Source organism: Salvelinus sp. IW2-2015, linkage group LG20 (assembly GCF_002910315.2).
Source record: "Salvelinus sp. IW2-2015 linkage group LG20, ASM291031v2, whole genome shotgun sequence".
NCBI lineage: Eukaryota > Metazoa > Chordata > Actinopteri > Salmoniformes > Salmonidae > Salvelinus > Salvelinus sp. IW2-2015.
Window position 1 is genome coordinate 14,768,241 of NC_036860.1, and position 19,519 is coordinate 14,787,759.

General features: G+C 44.2%; 1 protein-coding gene across 1 annotated transcript in view; it reads left to right on the forward strand.

Moving 5' to 3' along the window:
• Positions 1–19,519, forward strand: part of LOC111982005 (uncharacterized) — a 51,639-nt gene that overhangs the window by 9,101 nt on the left and 23,019 nt on the right. Inside the window, exons 8-19 of the mRNA XM_024013511.2 lie at positions 1,234–1,490; positions 1,804–1,901; positions 2,022–2,341; positions 3,538–4,022; positions 4,789–5,091; positions 5,149–5,268; positions 5,624–6,054; positions 6,218–7,086; positions 11,982–12,125; positions 12,285–12,448; positions 16,789–17,005; positions 17,105–17,366. Of these exons, the coding sequence (XP_023869279.2) occupies positions 1,234–1,490; positions 1,804–1,901; positions 2,022–2,341; positions 3,538–4,022; positions 4,789–5,091; positions 5,149–5,268; positions 5,624–6,054; positions 6,218–7,086; positions 11,982–12,125; positions 12,285–12,448; positions 16,789–17,005; positions 17,105–17,366 (3,670 nt within the window). The remainder of the gene's footprint in view (positions 1–1,233; positions 1,491–1,803; positions 1,902–2,021; positions 2,342–3,537; positions 4,023–4,788; positions 5,092–5,148; positions 5,269–5,623; positions 6,055–6,217; positions 7,087–11,981; positions 12,126–12,284; positions 12,449–16,788; positions 17,006–17,104; positions 17,367–19,519) is intronic.

Below are 19,519 nucleotides of genomic sequence, written 5' to 3' on the forward strand. Positions count from 1 at the left end.
TCCACCGGTCTAATGTCCATTGCTCGTGTTTCTTGGCCCTCTTCTTATTGGTGTCCTTTAGTAGTGGTTTCTTTGCAGCAATTCGACCATGAAGGCCTGATTCACACAGTCTCCTCTAAACAGTTGATATTGAGATGTGTCTGTTACTTGAACTCTGTGAAGAATTTATTTGGGCTGCAATTTGAGGCTGGTAACTCTAATGAACGTATCCTCTGCAGCAGAGGTAACTCTGGGTCTTCCATTCCTGTGGCGGTCCTCATGAGAGCCAGTTTCACAGCGCTTAATGGTTTTTGCGACTGCACTTGAAAGTTCTTGAAATTTTCCGTATTAACTGACTTAAAGTAATGGACTCATCGTTTCTCTTTGAAAGAAATCACACAAATTAACTTTTAAGACGGCACACCTGTTAATTGAAATGCATTCCAGGTGACTACCTCATTAAGCTGGTTGAGAGAGTGCCAAGAGTGTGCAAAGCTTTAATCAAGGTAAAGGGTGGCTATTTGAAGAATCTCAAATATAAAATATATTTTGATTTGTTTAACACTTTTTTTGGTTACTACATGATTCCATACGTGTTATTTCATAGTTTTCTACAATGTAGAAAATAGTACAAATAAGAAAAAATCTTGAATGAGTAGTTGTTCTAAAACTTTGACCTGTAGTGTATGTCAACAACTTCAAGTAAGAACATATCAACTTGCTACAATCATTAATTGCATTCAAAATGATGACAACATCCATACTAAAGAGAGATCCACTATGCAGAAATCGCGCCACCGTTTGCCTAATTTCAGTTTGTGACAAAACAAGCAGTCATTGTGTAGACAATCATTGTACCATCCAAACCACTGTGAAATATATTTTCCATAACCAAAAATATTGTATATTCTGCTGTTTAAAACACGTGTACGAAACTGAAAGTAAAAGACACAGAAACTTCAGAACGGGAAGCATAGAAATAGCAAACATACAACAGATCTACCGCTTCTTAGACTTGCTTTCGATGGGAACGACAGATCTATAACTCATATTTCTATGCGATTTTAAGGGTTGCCTAAATATTTTGATATTGTATGACGGGTGTCTACCTAGGTAGTAACACATTCTTCATAACACATTCATAACCCCTACATATCACATGTATAAGCAGTACATAAGCATTTTATAAGACGGCAATCAGAATGAAGAGTTTTGTGTCCCTCGCTAAACACACAACTTATTCTATCTCTCCAGCCAACCCAACGCCTCTCAATGGACCGTGATCCTGGGTCGTCTGAAGCAAACCGGCTCCAACCCTAACGAGGTAACCCTGAATGTCATCAACATCACCATGAGCAACTTGACGGGCAACAACGTGGCCATCCTCCGACTGGCCAGCAAACCCAAGTTGTCTAACTACATCCAGCCTATCTGTGTGGACCAGGGAACCAGCAACTTCAACACAGGGACTAAGTGCTGGGTGGCTGGCTGGGGCACTGGCCAGGGTGGGGGTGAGTGGATGGACAACTGTCTTTGTGTGTTTGTTAGAAATGTGCCTGTTCAGTAACAAGCTCTATAGATCTGAAAGAATTGGAAAAGCAATGGAATTGCTGTATGTTGGAAATCCCACCTATCCTATCAAAGGAAAGGTGGGATTTTCAACATATTGCTTACACCCTATCCAGGCCTCTCAGATGTACACAAATGCCTAGGGTAGGGGCTGGCTAGGGATTGTTTCCGGAAAGATACGACCTTAGGAGTGTGTGTGTGTGTGTGTATATATTGGTATGACAAGTAATATACTCTCTCTCTTTGTGTCCTCAGCTGAGCAAGTCCTGCAGGAGTTCCAGACCTCTGTTGTGGAATGCGTGAATGTTTCATCTTTGGACAACATTTGCACCGGACCTGTGACACTATTGCAGGTATGGCACAGTTGATCTATAAATCTGTCGGTCTTACTATTTTGCTTGCAACATGTTGTTATAAGCACATAACAGTATGACCATATTAACCCATGTTTTTCTCTGCTTCTCTCCCCATAGAGTGATGTGGGTGGTCCTCTGATGTGTAAGCAGGGCAACTCATGGTTTCAGACTGCTGTGTTGACTGTCGATAGCAGCAACGCCACAAGCAGCAACACCACTAGCACTAGCAAAGCACGATGGAGCCAGAGTCCTCGCGCCTCCACCATCCAAGTCTTCACCAAAACCTCCCGCTTTAAGAACTTCCTAGCTACCAATTTGGGAACCCTCCTATCCCCCGCCTTAGCTGGTGGCAGCAGTGGAGCTTCCATGGCCCACTCCTCCTTCTCTCTCTTCCTCCTCTTCTCCCTCTCCTTTGTCCTCCTGTTGGGCTGGGATTGACACTAAGCAACTCAATGCCAACCATTGACAAGCCCTTTCTGTAACTTCCAACTAACCAAAAGTCAGTGACTGGCAGAGTGTGTCAAAGCAGAGTGTGTCAAAGCCAACGTTGAACTCAGGGAGCCTTCATCTCCGGTCACTTGAATTATGAATGTTTACAATTTCCCCTTTGTCAAAGTCAATCGATAAAATATATTTTTGCTGTCACAATTGTTTTTGTATCCATAGCATTTTCTGGACAATATTTGTTAATTCTAACAGCACTGTTATTTAAGTTGCAAAATGCACGATTTTCTGTTCAAAGCTGTCTGGGCATGTGTAACAATGTTACATATTAATATCCAGATGAATATGATTGTAATAGCACACTTGACTTTTTCCAAAGATTATAGTAGTCTATTCTACAGTATCTGTGAGCCAAAATGGCAAGTAGCCAACATGCACTGAACTATTAGATAGTCATACTGGACATGTGCCATGGATTATTATATACTTAACAAATCACAATGTTATGATGATGGTTTTAACAAAACCGTTAACTAAATAGCTCTAATACTTAGTTCTAAATTAATTGAAGACTTCATAGCCTTCAGATTATCCCTTGAAAGGCACATTGAGTGTAATTAAGAGAATGTAGAAATAACTTACAGACGTTTGAGGAAACCAGGAAAGGCAAGAAATGTCTAATAGATTGGGGTAAATTTAGAAAGTGGGAGAGGGAAGCCAAAAGAAAGTCAGACAAGAAAGTTAAAGGAATAATGGTGAAAGAAAGTAAGAAGAAGAAACAGTCGGAGGAAGATAAGAAAAGAAGGAGAAACAGGGATGATGATGATAATGACTTTCCACCCCCCATTATACCCCTGTATCCACTGCACCAGCACCAACCCTGGGTGTCCGACAGCAGCTCGCTCAGCCATCTCCCACACCGCAGTTCTACCAGCAAACACCTCGGAGGTGGCCCATGAGCAGTGGAAATCCGTTCCATGCACCGGCCACATTGCATCCCGTCTCTGGTGTTGATGGACTCTGGGAGCTTAGTCCACCATCAACGTCGACCCCTAACATGCAGCTAAGTCCCTCACCCACAACGGTCACGACCATAACAGGTAAAAAAGGTGACCCAAACACAACCTTTCTACAGGCACCTCTGGTAATGTCCACTAATCCATAACCACGACCTGTGGATGGTGAGAAGGTCCATGGCGAATGGTACCCTCTCTTCGGCATCCAGAAGACAGGACGAAATGAAGGACATTGCTAAAGAACTTCCAGATCCTACAAAGGACGCTGGGGATTTTACCACACAGCTAATTAAGATGGCCCGGCTGTACAAGCCATCTGCAGCTGAGATTGTGCACATTTGCCGTATCAAGATGAGGCTGCGATGGGCGGACGTGGAGGGAGGCTTTGATGAAAACTACCAATGGGAAAGGGTGGAGCCTACCCAGCTAACTACACTGTGTGATCGCAAAAAAGAACATTACCCACCCATGACCGATTGGGAAGCTATCTATAGTTGCACGCAGAAAGCTAAAGAGTCGTTGGAAGACTACAGACATAGGCTGGAGACTTGCTACCGTAAGCATAATGGGCTCAAACCAATGACTGATGGCCGCCAAAATTATGACTATGACAGACTCTTGAAGGCTGCCCTAATGAATGGACTTTTGCCAGCCCCTGGTAAACATGTTGAAATGACTTGCATTGGCTGGGAAACTATCAGTCTACAAGCTGTTATTGAACACTGTAAACACGATGAGAGGCAAAAACTGTCTCAAGCAGACAAGACAAAACAGAGAATAGAAAAAGGAGTGCAAGCTGCACAGCTGGCTTTTTATCAAGGACAGGGCCAGCAGCGGCAGGCTCAGGGAAGACCTCAAAATGATGGATAGAGGGGACGGGGTAGAGGAAGAGGAGGGGGAGCCAGTGCTGACGGGTGGGCCAGAGAACAGCAACAACAGGGAAGGAACTTTGCTTGCCACAACTGCGGAAAACAGGGACATTTCGCCAGAACTGTCACACCCTGATCTGTTTCACCTGTCTTTGTGCTCATCTCCACCCCCCTCCAGGTGTTACCCATCTTCCTCATTATCCCCATTGTATTTATACCTGTGTTCTATGTTTGTCTGTTGCCAGTTCGTCTTGTCAGGTCTTACCAGCGTGTTTTCCCATCTCCCTGCTTTCTCAAGTTCTGTTCCCTAGTTCCCCGGTTCTGACCATTCTGCCTACCTTGAACCCGAGCCTGCCTGCCATTCTGTACCTGCCTGACTCTGACACGTTTACAAACCTCTGCCTGTTCTGATCCCGAGCCTGCCTGCTGTTCTGTACCTTATTGACTCTGCCCTGGATTGCGGACCTCTACCTGCCTTTGACCTGTCTTTTGCCTGCCCCCTGTTTGGGTCAATAAACACCTGTGACTCTAGCTGTTTGCATCTGGGTCATATAGGCCGGGTCACTCACAATACCTCTCCCATCAACCTACAAGTGTCAGGGAACTACAACGAGGCAATCCAATTTATGCTGATTAAGTCTCCTCAGGTTCCCATGGTATTGAGATTATCTTGGCTCCAGCAACACAATCCCCTCATAGCCTGGACTGCTGGTGCCATTATGGGCTGGAGCCCATTCTGCCACGTCTATTGTCTGAAGTCAGTGCAGCCTGTCCATGGACGTCTTCCTGTGGGCTCGGAAGTTGCCCCGGACCTCTCTGCCATTCCCGCGGAATACCAGGACCTCCAGGAGGTTTTCAGTAAGGCCCAGGCCACTCCTCACTGACCCTATGACTGCGGGATCGACATTCTCCCAGGCACCACACCGCCCCAGCGACAACTATACTCTTTGTCGGGTCCTGAGACCAAGGCTATGGAGACCAACATCGAGGACTCTCTAGCTGCAAAGTGTATCCGTCCTTCTGCCTCCCCCGCCGGTGCCGGGTTCGTCTTTGTGGAGGACAAAACCCTGCGCACGTGCATCGACTACATTTACATTTACATTTAAGTCATTTAGCAGACGCTCTTATCCAGAGCGACTTACAAATTGGTGCATTCACCTTATGATATCCAGTGGAACAACCACTTTACAATAGTGCATCTAACTCTTTTAAGGGGGGGGGGGGGGGGGGGGGGGGGGGGGGGGGGGGGGGGGGGGGGGGGGGGGGGGGTTAGAAGGATTACTTTATCCTATCCTAGGTATTCCTTAAAGAGGTGGGGTTTCAGGTGTCTCCGGAAGGTGGTGATTGACTCCGCTGACCTGGGGCCTCAACTGGGGCCTCAATGACATAGCGGTGAAGAACCGCTACTCGCTACCACTCATCACCTCGGCCTTCAAGTCGCTCCAGGCGGCCATCGTTTTCTTCAAGTTGGACCTGCAGAATGCCTACCATCTGGTGTGGATACGGGAAGGGGACAATTGGAAGACAGCCTTCAACACGGCCAGCGGCCACTACGAATACCTGGTCATGCCATTTGGACTTACCAACGCCCCTGCTGTGTTTCAGGCCCTGGTTAATGACGTTCTCCGCGACATGTTGAACCGGTTTGTTTTCGTCTACCTCGATGAGATCCTCGTTTTCTCCCACTCAGCCCAAGAACACGTGCTCCACATCCGACAGGTCCTCCAGCGCCTCCTAGAGATCCAGCTTTTTGTGAAAGCGGAGATCCCCTTCCTTGGTTACTTCATCGCTGCAGGGAATGTACAGATGGATCCCGGGAAGGTGAGAGAGGTGGTGGATTTGCCCCAGCCTATGTCCAAAGTGCAGCTGCAATGTTTCCTGGGATTTTCAAACTTCTATCACCGCTTTATCTGGGGTTACAGCACCCTGGCTTCACCCCTGTCTGTACTCACCTCTCCCAAGGTTCTGTTCACATGGTCCCCAGCTGCTGACTGGATGTTCCGGGACCTCAAGCACCGCTTCACCACTGCTCCCATCTTGGTTCATCCTGACCAGTCAGTTCGTGGTGGAGGCCGATGCTTTGGATGTCGGAGTGGGGGCTGTCCTGTCCCAGCATTCTGCACTGGACCTCAAGTTACATCCCTGCGCCTTTTTCTCCCATCGCCTCACCGCCTCGGTGAGGAACTACGATGTGGGAAATCGTGAGCTTCTCGCGGTGAAGATGCCTTTGGAGAAGTGGAGACGCTGGTTGGAGGGGGCGGAACATCCGTTCATTGTGTGGACGGACCACAAGAACCTGGAATATCTCCACACCGTCAAGCGTCTCAATTCCAGGCAAGATAGGTGGGCCCTACTTTTCACCCAGTTTAACTTCTTCCTTTCCTACCAACCAGGATCCAAGAACATCAAGCTGGATGGGCTGTCATGCCGCTATAGCCCCACGGCTACACCCATGGACCTTGAGACCATCCTTCCCACCTCGTGTCTGGTGACGGCACTCAGCTGGGGAATAGGGAAGCAGGTCCATGAGGCGCATCGTTCCCAGCCAAACCCCGGGGGTGGCAGATTATGTTTGTGCCTCCTCGGGCCTGGAGTGGTCCCACCCGGGCTTGCCTGCCACCTGGGCTCCCATCGGACCCTGGCCTTTGTGCGACAATGCTTTTGGTGGCCTACCATGGTCTCGACGTCTCCACGTTTGTCTTCACCTGCGTGGTGTGTGCGCAGAACAAGACTCCTCGGCAAGGTCCGGCTGGTCTTCTTCAACCACTGCCTGACCCTCACCGTCCCTCTTCTTACATATCCCTGGACTTCGTCACAGGCCTTCCTGTCCGACACGGTCTCAACATGTGATTGGTACTATGCATGGGACGTACAGGATATTGATGGGTCACATTATTGATGGGTCACCCTACTGACAAAATTTTCTTAAATGCTCGCAGTCGTTGGAAACAGAAAGGCAGTTTTATGTCACAGACTGGCTTACACTGCACCGCACATTTCTCACCATTGACAAGAGATTATGAACAAAATTGTCTGTAAGGGACCACACCCCAAACAGAGCAGTGACATTTATAGTGGGCCCCAATTTTGTGCTTTAAGTGTTAAATTGACAGGCTTTGTTGTATGTATTTAGTGACAGCATGCCACATGTATCAGTAGCTGAAACACATGTTGCTTGGGAGGATACTGGTATTTGGTTGAAATCTGTCTTGCAGGTCACTGATTGGGAACTTAGAGCGGATGGGTATAAATTCTCCCCCAGCATACATACTTTGTGTGTTCAATTTATTTGGGCTGTACATGTTCAATGAGGTGTACATGGCCTTGATAGCACTAAACAGATGATTTCCGTGGAGAATCAATCACCCTTGTTGATTGGTCTCCCAGACTCTCTGTGGGCTAAAGATAAGTATGACAATGAGGGGGGTTGAACCACTTACTGTCATACCTAAGGGCACACACAGACCAATCAGAACTCATTATCTCCTAAGTCAGGAAGCAGTCAAGGGGATTACCCCTGTTCATGCTTCATTGGTAGAAAGAGGAGCTATTGTGCCCTGTCCAGACTCTCCCTGTAATACCCTCATTCTTCCTGTCCAAAAGGCCTCAGGTGATTGGTGTTTTGTTCAAGATCTCAGACCTGTTAACGATGCAGTTTATGTAAGGGCTCCTGTTGTGCCAAACCCCATTCCAATTTTATCTGCTGTGCCGGCGTCGGCTAAATGGTTTTCAGTTGCTGATTTGGCTAATGCTTTATTTTTTAGCATTCCCATCGCACCAGAAAAACAGTTTACGTTCTTAAACAACTGTTGGACTTGGACTGCATTCCCATCGCCACCAAGGTTACTCGGAATCTCCGGCAGTATTTTCTGCTGCTTTGGTGCAAAATTTAGAGGGTTTCATACCCCCGATGGGAGTATGTTAATACAGTATGTCAACGTCCTGTTACTGTGTTCTGAAACCCAACAAGCATGCAAAGTCGACACCAGAGCTCTGTTAGTGTTTCTTGCTGAAAATGGCCACAACATTTCTAAGAAAAAGTTTCAACTTGTCTCCCAAACAGATAAATATCTGGGACATGACATTACACCTAATGGTAGGAAATTGGGTTTGGAGTGTGTGGCTGCAATTCTCTCGATACTAGGGATGGGTACCGAAACCCAATATTACACGGGCCCCGGGGCTAAATTATGAAAGACCGTAGTATCCATAAGCTCCGACGTTATCGGTTCTGCTTTCGGTACTGGAGAAATGTATTTATTATTGCTATATAATTGTTATTTTGCACATTTTATCTCACCAACCATTTCTAATTTGCAATAATATTAAGATTTGCATTTTCACTATTCCCAATCCAGAAGAGATCTCTCTCGCGCGGAGCCTGTGTCTCCAACACGCTACAGCACACACAGCACCCTGCTCTTAATTAGTGATGACGGCGGAGAGAGCTAAACGTTCAAAAGTGTGGTTACACTTCACCAGAGTCGATGCTGACAATGCTCATTGCCACAAGTGCAACAATACTTTTGCTTGTAAGGGCGGAAACACAAGCAATCTATCCAACCATCTATCAAAAGTTTATCATGTACAGGCAGAGAAATGCACAGTTTTCGACTGCCTGGCTCGTACTTAATTTCTCGTTGCCCGATCTACATTAAGTATGTACAGTTGAAGTCAGAAGTTTACATACACCTTAGCCAAATACATTTAAACTCAGTTTTTCACAATTCCTGACATTTAATCCTAGTAAAAATTCTCTGTTTTAGGTCAGTTAGGATCACGACTTTATTTTAAGAATGTGAAATGTCAGAATAATAGTAGAGAGAATGATTTACTTCAGCTTTTATTTCATTCATCACATTCCCAGTGGGTCAGAAGTTTACATACACTCAATTAGTATTTGGTAGCATTGCCTTTAAATTGTTTAATCTCTCTAGGGTACGTGGGACGGTAGCGTCCCAAAAATATATTTCAACCAGGCAGGTGCGCCACAAAAGTCAGAAATAGCGATATAATTAATGCCTTACCTTTGAAGATCTTCTTCTGTTGGCACTCCAAAATGTCCCAGAAACATCACAAATGGTCCTTTTATTCAATAATGTCCTTCTTTATGTCCCAAAAATGTCTATTTATTTGGCACGTTTGATTCAGAAATACACCGGTTTCAACTCACCCAACTAGCCTACAAAGTATCTAATAAGTTACCTGTAAACTTGGTCCAAACATTTCAAACAACGCTCCTAATCCAACCTCAGGTACCCTAAAACGGAAATAATTGATACAATTTAAGACAGAGTAAACTGTGTATAATACCGGATAAAAACAACGTGGAGCGAGCTCCTGGTCATGCGCACTAAAACAGTACAGTCCACCTGGAGTGACACTTACAATGAATAGCACTACTTCTTAATTTCTCAAAAGAAAAACATCAAACAATTTATAAAGACTGTTGGCATCTATTGGAAGCCATAGGAACTGCAACCAGGTGTCACGTTCCTGACCTGTTTTCTGTTAGTTTTTGTATGTGTTAGTTGGTCAGGACGTGAGTTTGGGTGGGCAGTCTATGTTTTCTGTTTCTATGTTGGTTAATGGATACCTAATATGGTTCTCAATTAGAGGCAGGTGGTTTTCATCTCCTCTGATTGAGAATCATATTAAGGTAGGTGTTGTCACATTGTTTGTTTGTGGGTGGTTGTCTCCTGTGTTAGTGTCTGTCTATGTTGCACCATACGGGACTGTTTCGGTTTGTTTGTTCATTTTGTTCGTTCGGTTTTTATGTAGTCATTTCCCTGTTCGTGCGTTCTTCGTGTTACATGTGTCCAGGTCTGTCTACATTCATCGTTTGTTGTTTTGTTAGTGATATCAAGTATAGTTCGTTTTCGTCTTCGTCTGTTTTGTTTAATAAATTATCATGTCTTATCACAACGCTGCGCCTTGGTTCAATCCATGCTCCTCCTCTTCGGATGAAGAGGAGGAGGAGAACCGTTACACCAGGTTCCTTATAAAAAGGGCATCCCATAGAAAACAATTGGAAAATCCTATGACCTGGATGGTTTGTCCTCGGGGTTTCGCCTGCCAAATCAGTTCTGTTATACTCACAGACATTATTTTAACAGTTTTAGAAACTAAAGTGTTGTCTATCCAAATCTACCAATTATATGCATATCCTAGCATCTGGGCCTGAATGACAGGCAGTTTACTTTGGGCACGCTTTTCATCCGGATGTCAAAATACTGCCCCCTACCTCAGAGAGGTTAACTTGTGTCAAACGTTTCGGGTAGCTTTCCACAAGCTTCCCACAATAACTTGGGTGAATTTTGGCACATTCCTCCTGACAGAGCTGGTGCAACTGAGTCAGGTTTGTAGGCCTCCTTGCTCGCACACGCTTTTTCAGTTCTTACCACAAATTTTCTATGGGATTGAGGTCAGGGCTTTGTGATGGCCACTCCAATACCTTGACTTTGTTGTCCTAAAGCCATTTTGCCACAACTTTGGAAGTATGCTTGGGGTCATTGTCCATTTGGAAGACCCATTTGCGACCAAGTTTTAACTTCCTGACTGATGTCTTGAGATATTGCTTCAATATATCCACATCATTTTCCTACCTCATGATGCCATCTATATTGTGAAGTGCACCAGCCCGTCCTGCAGAAAAGCACCCCCACAACATGATGCTGCCACGCACGTGCTCCATGATTGGGATGGTGTTCTTCGGCTTACAAGCGTCCCCCTTTTTCCTCCAAACATAACGATGGTCATTATGGCCAAACAGTTCTATTTTTGTTTTATTAGACCAGAGGATATTTCTCCAAAAACTACGATCTTTGTCCCCATGTGCAGTTGCAAATCGTAGTCTGGCTTTTTTATGGCGGTTTTGGAGCAGTGGCTTCTTCCTTGCTGAACGGCCTTTCAGGTTATGTCGACATGGGACTCGTTTTACTGTGGATATAGATACTTTTGTACCTGTTTCCTCCAGCATCTTCACAAGGTCCTTTGCTGTTGTTCTGGGATTGATTTGCACTTTTCGCACCAAAGTACATTCATCTCTAGGAGACAGAACGCATCTCCTTCCTGAGCGGTATGGCGGCTGCGTGGTCCCATGGTGTTTATACTTGCGTACTATTGTTTGTACAGATGAATGTGGTACCTTCAGGCGTTTGGAAATTGCTCCCAAGGATGAACCAGACTTGTGGAGGTCTACAAATTATTTTCCGAGGTCTTGACTGATTTCCTTGGATTTTCCCATGATGTCAAGCAAAAAGGCACTAAGTTTGAAGGTAGGCCTTGATATACATCCACAGGTACACCTCCAATTGACTCAAATGATGTCAATTTGCCTATCATAAGCTTCTTAAGCCATGACATAATTTTCTGGAATTTTCCAAGCTGTGCAAAGGCACAGTCAACTTAGTTTATGGAATTGTGATACAGTGAATTATAAGTGAAATAATATGTCTGTAAACAATTGTTGGACAAATTACTTGTGTCATGCACACAGTAGATGTCCTAACCGACTTGCCAAAACTATAGTTTGTGAACAAGAAATTTGTGGATTGGTTGAAAAATTWGTTTTAATGACACCAACCTAAGTGTATGTAAACTTCCGACTTCAACTGTTTGCTAGCAACCTAGAGTCCACACACGGAGTTAACTAAATTATGGAAACAAGGGTACTTGATCAAAAGTAGCTATGGTTGCCTTCATAAATTCAATCACCCATTTCAAGATTGACTCCCCACTGGTCCAAGCCAAAGACCTGCCCAAAGCCCCTTCATGCTGGCAGCTAGTGGGAGGATGACTGAGGAGAGGTTGAATGAGTGCCACCTAGCCGTGACCAAGTTCATAGTGAAAGGCCTACACCCCTTTGAAACAGTGGAGCTTAAGGGCTTTAGGTAACAGTCTGTCAGTATATATTGAGTTGTATTAATTTTTAGGATATAGTAGTATAAAAGGGTTGTATGTTAGTCCCATCACTCCACAATACAATACACAACAACACAATAATTCAATAATGATAATTCAACACATGGAAACTATATTTTTTACTGTAGGGAGATGAGCAAGTCACTCAACCCCAAATATACCCCTCCCGCCAGGAGTTACCTCAGTGACACATTAGTTCTTACCTGGTGTGGTGTAGAAAAGGCCAATGTGATCACTGAGCTGAAGGACGTGCCAAAGCTGGCCATCACATCAGACGGGTGGACCAGCCTCTGTCAGGACCACTATCTCACTGTTACAGTTCACTACACAAGTCAGGTGCCATGTAAAACAGAAGGTCCTCCACACCAGGGCAGTGTACAAATCGCAAACTGGCGAAGTAGTGGCAGAGGAGATCTCAGACATTCTGGAAGAGTTTTAGATAGCCATAGGCAGAAATCCCAGGGGGGACGGGGGGGACACGACCCCTCATCCTGGGAAAAATATGATTTGTCCCCCCCAATATATCACTGTAAACATAACTATGTAATTTTGATWAAAATTAATAATACGCAATGAAAGCACTTGTGCTGATTATAGACACTTAATAGCGCGTTTTTAAGTTTCAAAAGAGTGCGAGCCTCCCGCCCTTTGCCTCACAATGGTTTGATCCACTGCCCCCCCCCCCCCCTCTTTGCTATCGTCAGTTTATTTCAAGATCAGCATGCAGCTGTAGTGTTTCAAAGTCTCTGTGATAAGGTTAGCGATAAACTGAACTCCAAACTGAACGAACTACACTCTCTTCTACCATTGTCAAATATATTTAATGGTCTCGTTGCAAAACTAAATTGTCGCTATGGGACTTTGAAGCACCTGTGTGCCGATCTTGGAGTAAACTGACGAAAGCAAAGATTATAGCAAACACCACAGAAACGGAATTGGTGCTAGCTCAGCAAATTCAGCTATTGTGGAAAGCCAGCCAATATAAAACGAAAGCATGAACTATATTAAAATTACAAAAGGTTGCAGCATACGTTGTGTAAATGGTGAACTCATACAGCTGTCAACCCTTGTCACTGCAATCCGTTTCACATTTGCTAACTGACTAGCTAGCTACCTTGTAGATCGAAGCCCATTATAGAATGATAATAGATGATAGACATCTCCTACTGTAAATAACTTGCACACTGTGTGTGTGTGTAGCCAGCCAGCCAGATAGAAAAAGATGGACATCAGAAAATTTTTCAGTACACCAAACGCTAAGTAAGAACCCTAGTAGCCTAAATCTCATATACTAGTTGATAAAATGTTCATAAGAAAGAAGTGAAATACTAATGGAAATGTTTCAAATGTGTCATTAGGCAGAGCAGGCATCAGATGGCACACAGACAGCAGAGCTGGGGACAGATAGGCAGGGACAGACTGGCAGAGACAGGGAGTCTCAGGTAAGTTTGTTGAGTCTGTTTGGCAACATTATGAAAGGTTCTCTCTTTTTTGGACTTGTAAAATAGGGACATAATTGGACAATGCCATGAATACCCCCACTCTCAACTTAAACTGGTGACTGAACTAAGATTTTTTAAGGCAARGGTATTGATGTTGTGATTAATTGTGTAGTTTTGGGWACCGGTAGTTAGGAGTATGGCAAACACCTTATTTATTTTCTAGGAGACAGACTGTGAGTCAGTGAGGGTGGTGAAAGGGAAATGGCCAGGGAGAGACTTCAGAGGACAGTGTCAGCCACGGCAGGACCAGGTTTCACCCATGTTGCCAGCAGCACCAGTATAGGGGACAGGGGCACAGCATTGTCCAGTTACCTCAGTGATGGCACAAAACCATATCAGCCACACCTACAATTTATAGAACCGCAAACTCTTGCCAACAGAGTGTTGACATTTCAAGAGAAATGGTTTCGCGATTTCCCCTGGCTACATTATAATCCATCAATAAAAGGAGTGTTGTGTTTTCACTGTAGCCAAGGGTTTTGTAATGAGTGCGTACTGGCGGCAGAGAAGTCAGGCGCAGGAGAGCAAAGACTGTGTTACAATGGTGCAGTTTAATAATAAAAATCACGTGAACAAAAACAATAAATATATACAATGGGAAAAAAACCTTCGCACGCCAGACATAACGTGCACAAACTTGCAATCAACAATTCCGGACAAGGAATTGGGGGAAACAGAGGGTTAAATACACAACATGTAATTATGGAATTGGAACCAGGTGTGTGGGAAGACAAGACAAAACAACTGGAAAATGAAAGGTGGATTGGCGATGGCTAGAAGACCAGCGATGCCGACCGCCGACCGCCGAACAAAACCCGAGCAAGGAGAGGGACTGAATTCGGGGGTAGTCGTGACAGGTTTTCAAGCCAGCCATCTTTTGGCCAAAGAGCGGATGCTGCCTTCATTAGTGCAGGATTTAGGAACTGGAGAAAAGCCATTGAAAAATTCACAGCACATCAACACTGCCAAACCCACCACCACTTTGTAACTGTAACAGCACACCAACTAAATCCAATCAGTGTCCAGTTATCCAGCGCATGGGGTAAACAGCAGGAGGACGCAAGGCATTGCTTGATGAAAATTGTTAGTTCAGTGCAGCATGTAGTAAGACGGGGAAAAGCCTTTAGAGGCCACACATAATTTATACCAGCTTTTGAAACTTAGGGCAGAAGAGGATGATCCCATTTTCCAAAGATACAAATCTGACCACCCTGAAACCCCTATGTCCAACAAGGTGGACTGTGCGGAATACTAATATTAGAGCTGCTGTGCTAGGGCAGCATGAGCAGGTACTAAGCAGCCTAGTGGAGATGGCAAAAACTGCATCCAAGACAGCTTCAACTGCCAGTGGCTTATTCGAGCACTTCAGCAAAGGCAAGACTGTGTTGGGCATCACACTTGCCTCTGCTGTTCTTGGAGAGCTTGAATGTCTAAACATTTCACTGCAGAATAAAACTCAGACTGTGTCTGGTATGCAGGCTGCAGTCGACTGTGTGTGGTCATCACGTAGGGGCAAGAGAAAAGACAAAAGCTACCTTGCACTGTATGAGAAAGCAACAACATTGATTGACTCCATTGAATCAGAGGGAAAATATCTGCCAGCAATTTGTTAGATCCATTGAAACCCACAAACATATGTTTGGTTCTTTTGTTCAGTAGTGTGTATAGCAGTAGTTCTCAACCTTTTTCGGGTACAGGAACCCCTGCATATTTTGAGCAAAGCAGGCAAGGTTTTGAGTGGTCCTCAGGGACCTCCACCCCTCTATATTATATGTAAGGTTACTGGAATCCTTGTGCTGAATACGTTCATTACACTTTTTTATTTCACGGACATCTTGCAATTACACCAGGGACCCCTGGGGGTCCACGGAACCCTGTTTGAGAACCCCTGGTGTATAGTATGATATTTGTTCTTTTGTTTAGTAGTTTTCAGTTTTTAGTACATGACAGTACACTTACTAATTATTTATTTTATTTAAAATTGCGTACTTTGTGACATACTTTTCCATAGCTGCTGTTTGAAGAGGTGAGACACTGACTGAACAATAAATATGTATTTTAGGAAGACATTTTGGTTGATTTATTTGAGTTATTCATTGAAGTAGTTATTTCGCTTTTAGAACTGTACTTATTTTGAGCTTTTTGTTCTTGTAAAGCTATTGTAGAAGACTCAGGCCAGTGGCAGATATTTAATGACTATATAAATGTATCAGAAAAAGTCTAATTAAAAGGTCAATTCAATACTGAGACCAACTTTGTGATGGTTCTCAATGGAAATTATTTTAGATGAGATCGCACCATGTTCATTGTATTTACGAAAACTGGACCCATACACAGTGTACAGTACCATTGTCACCTACTGGCCTTTCTTGGTATTTCTGGTTGTAAATACATACTGGAATGATAAGGAACACTGCTATAACTATTATTATTAGTAGTATTATAACGATGTAAACATTTGAACAAGTTGGGACAACCCTTCAGTTAACTACCTATCAATTATCCAGTAGTAGTAATTATGGTTCCTCAATATGCATTTAACATATTACAATGTAGGCTATGTGTTACAGCACTACTTTTGGTGTCCCCCTCAGGAATTGCTCTTAAGAAAATTTCATGTACGTGTCCCCTCCAAAGTTGATATCAGATTTTCGCCCCTGGATAGAACCAAGCAAGATTATAGCTGTGACTGTTGATAATGCTGGCAATATGGATGTTGCCATCAAGAGGCTACACATTCTAAAAATAGGATGCTTTGCGCACACATTGAATCTGGCAGCGCAGAAAATCTACAAAATYACTTCCATTGATAAATGGGCAGCCCGAATTCAAGCAGTGGCCGTGTGGTTCAAGAGATCCTCGATGTCCAAAGAAGCAGTTCCTTGGCAAGATGCCAGTTCAATCTATTATAGTGTTATTTTGAAATTTCCACATTTAACAATTTAATTCAATATTCAAGTGTGCAGTAATTAAATGTATGTTCTTTTTTGTTGTTGTTTCAGGCCTTCCGCAACACTCACTCATCCTTGATGTCAAGGCCAGATGGAACTCGCTCTATCTAATGATAGAGAGATTCATGGAGCAGTATCCAGCGATCCAAGCAGCAGCCTTGGACCACGACTGTGAAAAGCAATGACCAACGACAACCTGGACCGTCTGAAGGACGAGGACTTCCATAAGGCTGAGGAGTTTGTCCAGCTCATGAGAATCCTCTATACATCCACACTGTGTGTGTCATGTGAAAAGAATGCCACCTGTGGACAGATCCTACCCATCCTCCAAAAACTGGAAGAGCACTTCACTGTGAAGCATGAAGATACGTTTGTGGCAACCATCAAAGAGAAGGTGTGGGAGAACCTATCAGGATGTGGACATTCAAGCCTTCCTGCATGAGGCCACAGCAATGGACCCCAGATTTGAAGGGTGAGTGACCCCACCTGGGACAGGCTGAGGAAGGCAACTGTTGAGGCCAATGTGACAGGAGCAACACCAGGGCTGTTAGAGGAGCCGGAGCAGACAGACACAGAGCACCAGCAACAGGAGGAGAAGTCTGAAGGAGAAGGAGAGGTAATGGAGGAGACAGTCCCTCCATCGTACAAAACAAGGAGTGCCTTGGAGGAGCTGTTCTCAGAGGAGGACAGGGAGTTGAGGTTGACGATCCAACAGGACACCTCGTCCCTCACCCTCAGCAAGCGTGTTGACCTAGAGGTCGAGCTCTACGAAGGCCCATGGCTGAAGATCTTGTGTTGTGGTGGTGGGAGAAGAGAGCTACTCTGCCCCTCCTCACAAACATTGCAACAAGCTACCTCTGTGCTCAAGCCTCCTCCACAATAAGCCAGGAGAGGTCCCGACTTCTGCCAGAGAAGGCAAATATGTTGATCTGTCTCCAGAAGAACTGCTAAGAACTGTTAGTCCTTTTGCAGCCTACCTGCATGCCCCACCCGTGTTGCTCTATACCACTGTATTGTCTTTTGCAGGAAAATATTGTTTATTTCATTTGTTTTACATTTCCATCATCACAACATTAGAGTCTATAAAAGTGATTTGTTCAAAACATTGCTGTTTCTTTTGCTGTAAATAATAGTTTKTTTTATTTATTTTACATTTCAGAAAATAAATGGTAATTCTGTTCTTAACATGTCTCGTTTTTTTGTTGTTGTAAAAAATAACAAAAAGAACCGATAAGAATACTGTTAAAGTAGAGGATCGATAAGCAGTACCGGTAAGAGTATCGTAATGATACCCATCCATACTGGATTCCACAACCAGTTACAAAACAGCACATGATGACACACAGGAATGGCAGGCTATTGCAGAGCCTGGCTACCTGATTACGCTGAAGTCACTCAGCCACTTTCTGATCTCATTCACGGCCACAAGATAGAGATGAATGATAAGATAAAGTGGACACCAGAAGGACTGCAGCAACTTGACAAATTGAAACAGTTGCGTACCTCTTCTCCTTGTTTAGGATTGCCAGATCAGTCTAAACCATTTAATCTGTTTGTTAGCGAGAAAAATGGTTTCATGTCATCTGTCCTCACTCAGGACCATGGTGGGAGCAACAGCTTGTTGCTTACTATTCTAAAAGACTTGACGGTGTGATAAGAGGGTTGGWATGTTGCCTCAGGGCTGTAGCGGCTGCTACAGAGTCGGTGTTAGCTTGTGCTAACATTGTTGCAATGTGCTCATTAACCGTTCAAGTTCCTCACGCTGTCCATGCTCTTATCTCATGGCACGAACCACGCATCTTACTCCAGCATGGCTCCTGCACTATCAAATCAAATCAAATGTATTTATATAGCCCTTCTTACATCAGCTGATATATCAAAGTGCGGTACAGAAACCCAGCCTAAAACCCCAAACAGCAAGCAATGCAGGTGTAGAAGCACGGTGGCTAGGAAAAACTCCCTAGAAAGGCCAAAACCTAGGAAGAAACCTAGAGAGGAACCAGGCTAATTATTTTTATTTTTTATTTCACCTTTATTTAACCAGCTAGGCTAGTTGAGAACAAGTTCTCATTTGCAACTGCAACCTGGCTAAGATAAAGCATAGCAATTCGACACATACAACAACACAGAGTTACATATGGAATAAACAAAACATACAGTCAATAATACAGTAGAACAAAGAAAACCAAAAAGTCTATATACAGTGAGTGCAAATGAGGTAAGATATGGGAGTTAAGGCAATAAATAGGCGGTGGCGAAGTAATTACAATATAGCAATTAACACTGGAATGGTAATGTGCAGAAGATGAATGTGCAAGTAGAGATACTGGGTGCAAAAGGAGCAAGAAATAAATAAATAAACAGTATGGGGATGAGGTAGGTAGATAGATGGGCTGTTTCAGATGGCAATGTACAGGTGCAGTAATCTGTGAGCTGCCTAAGCTGGTTTAAAGTAGTTGAGGGAGATATAAGTCTCCACTTCAGAGATTTTTGCAATTCTTCCAGTCAGGCAGCAGAGAACTGGAAGGAAAGCGACCAAAGGAGGATTGGCTTTGGGGAGTGACCTGCTGGAGCGCGTGCTCGAGTGGGTGCTGCTATGGTGACCAGTGACTGAGATAAGGCGGGCTTTACCTAGCAAGCTTGTAGATAACCTGAGCCAGTGGTCTTGCGACGATATGAAGCGAGGCCAACACGAAGGCTACAGTCGCATGGTGGGCAGTTATGAGGCTTTGGTACAAAACGATGGCACTGTGATAACTGCATCCAGTTTGTTGAGTAGAGTGTTGGAAGCTATTTTTAGATGACATCACCGAAGTCGAGGATCGGTAGGATGATCAGTTTTACGAGGGTTATTCTAGATTTATTTTGGATTGGAGATGCTTAATGTGACTCTGGAAGGAGAGTTTACAA